At 39.1% G+C, this 7,556-nt stretch overlaps 1 protein-coding gene across 1 annotated transcript; it reads right to left on the reverse strand.

The window, feature by feature from the left end:
- Nucleotides 1–3,138: 3,138 nt before the first annotated feature.
- ZNF639 (zinc finger protein 639) lies at nucleotides 3,139–6,861 on the reverse strand. The gene is made up of 5 exons (XM_009895314.1): nucleotides 6,734–6,861; nucleotides 6,261–6,328; nucleotides 5,570–5,677; nucleotides 4,578–4,715; nucleotides 3,139–4,370 (listed from the first exon to the last, which is right to left on the reverse strand). Exons 2-5 carry the CDS (start codon nucleotides 6,316–6,318, stop codon nucleotides 3,223–3,225), a joined length of 1,452 nt encoding a protein of 483 aa, XP_009893616.1. The 5' UTR covers nucleotides 6,319–6,328; nucleotides 6,734–6,861; the 3' UTR covers nucleotides 3,139–3,222.
- Between the last annotated feature and the right edge of the window lie 695 nt (nucleotides 6,862–7,556).

Raw genomic sequence — 7,556 nt, forward strand, 5'->3', positions numbered from 1 at the left:
GGGGCTGTCCCGCCACAGCCCCAAGCGCCGCCCGGGCCCGCCAGGAGAACAAAGGCAACGCGGCACGACCGGGGGTTCCTGCCAGCTGTCAGCACCGTGGTTTAATCAAAGTCCGCTAAAATGACAGACGCGAAGTATTTTCATGAGTTCAAAAGCACTGAGAGTTTATACATTTGATACAGCACCATAAAAGAGTGTAAGAAAATGAGAACCACCACGAACAATGAAAAGCAACGACACTGAATAAGCATTATAGAGAACACATTATTTGCGAATCACTAACTCACTGTATTTAAAGTTCTTGCAATAATTAGTGGGATTTAAATTTTGAAGTCAACAGAATCTTCCATATAAAAAAGTTCTTTTGTTCAGTAACATGATCCGGGAAGCTGAAATACACGACACACATCTAACCTAATGGCTCAAAAAGTGTGGAAAGCAAATAATCAAATACAAATATTCCAAATACGCCAAATACAAAATACTTCCAAACCCAATCTCGTGATTTTGTATAGCTTCTAGTTAGAACGGTGTTCCTGAAGCAGATGAACCTTGCAGATATCAGTGCAATGAATAACTGAACTCGATACACTTACTGCGTGTCTCGGAGAAAAAAAAAATCATATTGGCATACTTCTGATTACTACAGTTAATTTCTCTCATTCAAGATCGCGATGAAATGCTCGAGCTATAGGGTTAAAGACGCCTGAAGTCTCCGGCAGTACGGGACCAGCTGCACTCACGCTCTCAGCTCACCCCAGCGCAGCAGCCAGAGCACTGACCTTCCACTTACACACTTCACGTAAAAATACCAAACTGTCTTCCCTTCAATAGGAACAACACACTGTCCTTGACATGTGCAGGCATTCCTTTTGGCCTTCCAACTTCTAGACAGACTCCACTCATTACCTATTTTTTCTACTACTTAATATCTTCTTGTTTTAGCATGCTGATCACGTGGAAGCCAATACCCTACTTGTGTTCCTGCTAAGGTAAAATGAGACCAGCTACTCCTGCATGTTTCCATTTCTGCTATTAAAAAGAAAATACGTTAGTCCCTTATATATGAAATCCAACCTAAGCCAAACTTGAATATATTCCTCACCAGACACTGTGGGGTGCTTTTACTAAGGAATTATTTGGCTTCGTAACATTCCTATGGGGTATTCTTTTCATTCCCAGTTTAGAGGTCAGAAATAACGCAAGTCAAAATGAGACAGTTATTCAGGAGGCAACAAGCAGGTCTTCTGTATCACAGGGCTCTGCTCCCTTACAAGAGACCACCTCTCCTGCACAGGACACAATGCTATTCTATACAATCACACACACTTCTTAAGCCCTCTTATTTGTTTTTTTGGCTTTTTGTAAATGTCTTTTTTCCACTTCTTGTCACTGTCCCCTGGAACAGCTTTCTCTCCAGAGCTCAACTGTGCCATTCCACCCGTGTGTCATCACCAAGAGCTGGGTTTTAAAAGAACCAGCATTCCCCCCCTCTCAGTTATACCCATACGAGCAAAATCAACTTTCCCCATATAAACCAATTCTTATTAGTGCTTCGTTAACTATATTATTGCTACCATTTTAAGCCAGCCAGGATGAATGTGTTCAAAATAGGAAACCAGCAATTCTACTACAGACATTCATTCTCTATACAACGGACTAATAAAATACAGTCGGGACACCATCAGGTTGTCCTTTTCAATGACTACATAGAAGATTCAGCGTTTCAAAACGACAAAAATGGTCTTGCCTCCAACAAAGAAATATACACTAGCTGGTTGACTGCATTCAGCCAATTTTAAACCCTAGCTTTAAAAATCAAATGCAAAGACCCTTGCATGCCTTGAAGCTGGTAACACCAAATCTCACTTACCAAGAAATGTTTTATACATGAATTATATCTATACAAAACTTGCATTAGACAATCTTACATTACAAATTTACAATCAATGCAGAAAGAAATGTAAACGCCACCACTAATTTATGGGTAATTTCAGCCTGATAACTATCACAATCTAAATGACCTCACCCTTATTTTTATCCGTGCAAGTATCCACTCAGAAATACAGCTACAGAATGAATCATAAAAATTCACTTCTAAAGATTATAATGGCAGGACAGCACTAGCTAATCTGAACAGATGTGTGAAATCATTTGAAAGTAGTAAGTTAATAAAATTTTAGTACTGTGCCAGCGTTTTATGCCAGCATATAGAAGTTTTAAATTTACAGAATTAAAATACCTGTCTTCAAATTACTAGTGGTGGAAAGCTAATTATAAATACACAGAATTATAATAATACAATTAAAAACTAACAGAGGCTTGCTCTAAATGAGGTTGGTGACATACATCATTTCAGTGAGAGCTAAATTAGGGTTTTAGATATGAAAGTCACACTCTTTGTACGTTCTCAGCTGGATCACTCTACGAATTCCCTTACAATTACTCCTTAAAACATGACCCAATCTACACACAAGCAACGTGTGTTTCCTTGGTGCGTTAAAAGATAGGAACTGAAGGTAAATACAGGAGACAAAAATCATGCGGGAGTTCTGTAGGAAATGTGTGGAAGAGAGGGTTGTTGGATAGTCCCACAGACAGGAGTTGCAATTAAACACTGAACAAAGAAAGCGAATGATGAGGTCGGACAGGTACCCCAAGAGAAAAACAGGACAATTTTAAAAGCTTATCAAGAGTTATGAGGTGGCAAATGCAGGCTGGTATGTGAACTTGGAGGCGTCCATGCCTGGGAATTTTTGGAACACCCTTATCTTTGGCAGGCTGGTGCAATTTGCTAAACATCAGCACAATGACCTGGTGCCACAGAGGGTAATATGAGCTGGATATGCAGTTGAGATCAGTGTGGCATTACTTAAGCATGGAACTAGATGTTGGCTTTCTCTGCCTCTTTTTAAACTTGAGAGCTGCTCTTGTGCATCAGATGTGAAAGTATGGGATGACCATCAGAACTGCTATCACAACATGCAACTACTCCCACTGTCCCTCCCCCCCAAAATCTGATCCATCACACTGTAAATGTGATTATTCCTACTGAAACCCCTAGGGAAGGAAATTCACAACACCAAGCTGTTATACATGCTTTGCTGATATAAAGAGAAAAACATTAGAATTGTATAATTGCTGTTGAAATTGTATTTAATATCACATTTTAGTGACTGGAAATAAATTCCAGTTCTAACAAATTGATTACAGGGAAAGTAATCAAGCTGTCTCATGTATCTGAAGATGACTTAAAAGATCTTTTTCATTTCCAAACCTCATTAAACAATCGGTGCATTTATGGGGCAAGTCTGCTGAATGTCTGAAATCCAAATGAGTTTTAAGGTCTTCAATCTGTCCTGTTGAATATTCACAGTATTGACATAAATAAATCCCTTCAGATAAATGAGAGCTTAAATGCTTGCAATATTCCAACATACCTGAAAAGCCCTTCCCACAGTCATCACAAACATGAGGGAATATTTTGGTGTGTTCAATCGCTACGTGCCTGTTGACATTTGTATGCAGCCTGCTCCTAAAGCCGCACACTTGGCATACAAAGAAGTTTTTGCATTTGTCAAAACTGATTTTGTTTATGAGACTGTACTGTCCGCGCTCCTTGTTATTATAGCTGTCACTTAACTCTATCAGTCGACATGCATGTTCGTTCACCACATGGCTGTGCAGATCTTCTGGATCATTTGTTTCATGCTCGCAGAACTGACACAAATACTGCTCATCACAGCTGTGTTCCTGGAAGTGCAGGTACAACTCGCTGCTGGAGGAGAACTGCATATCGCACTGCTCACACCAATAAAGGTGGTCATTGAAGTGGGTGTCTGCTATGTGCTGACTCAGATTCTCAAATATCACTGTTTTGTAATCGCAGTATTTACAGATGTATGGATCCTCCTCGTGTAGCTTTACATGTTCAATGAGCTGCACTTTGCTGGAGAAGGTTTCTTTACAAACTTTACAGACATGAGTGTCTGTACACGTCTTATGCTTCAGGATCATGTGCTGCTTTAAATCAGAAAAGTACTTGCTATTAAACTCACAGAGCTCACACTTGTATAAGCCACTGCTGTTGGCTCTCAGCAAAGGCCATTTCTGTTGAGCTGTGATATTCAAAGCCTGGTTCTTCTCAAAGATTTTACAGGTTTCCAGAGGGATTTCTTCTAGGTCCTCAGCTTCTAGCTTCTCAGGTGACACAGTTTGTGTTTCTATATCGTGAACTTCTACAGCATTCACTTCTGTTGTAGAAATTTCTACAGTTTGAATATCAAGAGGTTTCTCCTCTTCTGTAGGGCTGTCACTGAATATAGGTGAATCACATAAGTCTCTGCACATTCCATTATTAGTACCTTTATCTGCAGAAGGAAATAGATAATAAAAACAAAAGGTTAAAAAAAAAAACCCCAACCTGCAAAAAGCAGTTATTTTCCACTTGCCAGACTATGCATTATGTTTAATTAACAAATAAATAATGTAAACTAAAACTAACGTTACACTAAAAGCCAGCAGCCATGCTCTCCAGCTTCCCAGCACCTAAGATGCAAATACATATTTACCTTTACCTTTATCCTTCTTTTTAGGGTCTGTATAGTGCAACCCCACAACGTTTGAATGTGACCCACTCCAGTGAGAAGTCCCAGCGTGCACTGGACTCCCATCATCATCTGTGTCTAGGCTCTGCACAGGACTGTGGAATCTACCTGCAAAGATAAAAGGATTTTCTTGTCATTATTTTTCTATTACTAGCATTGTCAGGATTCTTTAACCATAGATCTTATTTACTGTTTACTTATTCTAGTTGCATAAATTCATCTTTACATATTAATCACATCATAACCTACATTAAAAAAAGTAACAATAAGTATCTTAGAAATTATTTCCATACATGCGGGAGACAACAAAAGAATTCAAATGTGGCAACTCTGCCTTTAAAATTTCAGTAAAAAATAGTCAGTTGATTATACTGGAAAAAATTTAAAATCCTCAAATGAAACTTTACATTTGAAAGACAATTTTAAAAAATAGTCTTAAATATCTCTGGACATCGCATTTTAAAATAGAATACTTTTTAAGACTTATGAAGACTTTCTGGCTAATTTACTAGAGTGAAAAGAAAAATAAATGTAATAAAAATCCATCCTCACATTTGTACTACTAGACTTTACATACACTAGTGGGTGTTTTATAAAAAGGCTTTTTTTTTTTTTTTCCATAAGTACATTCAATGCAATTGCTGGCAAATTCCATCTGAACCTTTAGATTATTTACATCAGCTTTACATTACCTAGCTAGCAGATGTTTAGATAAAGAAGTCTAATCATGATTATAAATACTGTAAAAGTGAAGGATCTTTTTGTCATCATCATTTTTTAGTTTGAAAATTCTATTTCAATTATAGCGATTAAACAACCTTCCACCAGGATAAGGCATATCAGATCACAATGGTGCTCAGATGTCACCCACTACATATTTTGAATTCTATTTACTTCTATGAATAAGAGCATGACACACTTAGTAACGAACTGCAGAACAAGACCCCAAAATGTAGTCTTACCTCTGTTTTCAGAAAACCTTATATCTGGCTGTTTCATAGAACAGACACTATAGCAGTGGTCAGAAAAAATTCCACTGTTGTCTATGTATTTGCTTGCACCTGAAGAATCTAAAAAGAAAAAAAGAAAGTTAAATTTTAATACTAAGACAATGATGTAGCTACACACGTATTTAGTGCACCAAAATTCTCTTCATCGGCTGCATTTTTACTTCTTATGTTGGGAAAATTTTATGCTGGCCTGATAACATTCCTGTTGTGATTTACAACTTTCATTTGCTGCCTGCCCTGACGTGTGGAGTATCAGATACAATCATCATCAACCTGCTCCCACTGAAGACAGTGACAGGAGCACAGTGCGTCCAGTGCTGACCACTTCTGGACACCCCCATCCCAACTTTTACAAAATTCCTCCCCTTCTGTGTTAGTAGAATGATCTTCATTTTGTAGCCTGAGCAAGTTTCCCAGTTTGCAGGGAGCACAGAACAAAACTGTTCAGATGCGTTGACTGAAAGTGGCTAAAGAGCAGAGCACGCAGAGGGGGTACTCAATACATGTGGACCAAGACTTCTTATCCCACCCTTTATGTTACTGATTTCCATATATTAGCACAGGTGGTCCCTTCTCATGACAAAGTAATTATTTTGAGAAAAATAAATTTACTAAAGTGCACAAACTCAAGCTCTAGACTGACCTGAATATCGAGAAGGGTGTAGAGTCTTCCTTTTCCTCTTTTTAGGATGTTCATTCATTTTGAACAGTCTAAATTAACTGTAAAGTGAAAACATTCAAGTATTAGGCAGACTTGGTTTGTATGCAGTCTTTCTTTCATCACTTTATGAAACAATACAAACATTTTAAAAACCCTCACATTAAACACAAGAGGTTTTTTCCTACTCCCCTTTCTCGCCCCCCAGCCCATTTCGTTACAGTTAAGATTAAAGGCACACAAGTACTGAAGTCCAGTTTCATGTTTCTGCCCTGGAACAAAAGAAGGTTCACCATAAAGAGACAGGTCAGGACTCAGGCACTCAAGTACTCAGTGTAATGTTCAAGGCAATTCCTCAGCATCCTGATGCCTTCTGTCAAAGACCAGCTACTTTGAGGTGTAGTCCTTCAGATAAAGTTTAAATGTTGAAAATACTAACAAAAGTCATGCTCCCTTACCAGAAATCCTACACTCTTCAGTATCAGCAAACAGAGCAGCTAAGAACCTGATGGCTGTACAGCTTCCAAACGAAGTGAATGCATCAGCTTGAGACTTTTATCTACGGAGTGACAGCATTTTAAAACACCTTAAAACTTGAGCACAACATAGAAAAGAACAGAACCAGATACACAAGTATTACAAAGAATGAAGCTATGAAAACTGAAGCTAGAAAACAACATAAAAATTGGTATTAATTTTGATTTAGAGTATGAAAATTGGTAAGGTAGATGCATTAGAGCACTTGTTTTCCTTTTGTGCCGGGTTAGTTGGCTTTTGCTGAACTTGGCAGCTCCTGACAACAGTAAAATACATGGAGACAACACCAAAAATACTTGAGCTATATATTGGCCCAAACAGTTTTGAAGAAGGGCTGCAAAGATGGGATCTGATGTGGTTCAGTGTAACGCTAGAGCCCTTATTGGCCCACGGTCTTTTAAAGCCAACGCTATCAGAGGCGAAAGCAGGAAAAAAGGTCCCTCACCAAATAAATGCTGTTCTCGTGAAATGTTTTGTCTGAATTACAGTTTAAGGGACGGATAACATGGAAAAAACCCAGGGGGTTAATACTGTATCACGGTCTAGAAGTATCAAATGCCCTGATGGCTTTTTCTGGTTGCGAGGGCAGAACCCGCAGCACACCGAGAGCGAACGCCAGCCCCCTTTACGCGGCTCGGCCTTTCCCCACGGATCGGCCCGTGGGACAGCAACGCCCGTTACTCCGCTCCAGCGGCGCTCCCCGCTACACCCTTCATAAAGACGGGCTCACCGAGGCCCTAAACC

The sequence above is a fragment of the Charadrius vociferus genome, unplaced genomic scaffold (genome assembly GCF_000708025.1).
Source record: "Charadrius vociferus isolate BGI_N301 unplaced genomic scaffold, ASM70802v2 scaffold311, whole genome shotgun sequence".
NCBI lineage: Eukaryota > Metazoa > Chordata > Aves > Charadriiformes > Charadriidae > Charadrius > Charadrius vociferus.

Excerpts from the sequence above, each read along its gene's own strand:
- ZNF639 (XM_009895314.1), bottom strand. The coding sequence starts at position 6,318 with ATGAATGAACATCCTAAAAAGAGGAAAAGGAAGACTCTACACCCTTCT. Across the intron at positions 4,716-5,569 it reads AAGGTTTTCTGAAAACAGAG|GTAGATTCCACAGTCCTGTG; the intron begins GTAAGACTACAT and ends TTATCTTTGCAG. Across the intron at positions 4,371-4,577 it reads CCCTAAAAAGAAGGATAAAG|ATAAAGGTACTAATAATGGA; the intron begins GTAAAGGTAAAT and ends TTCCTTCTGCAG.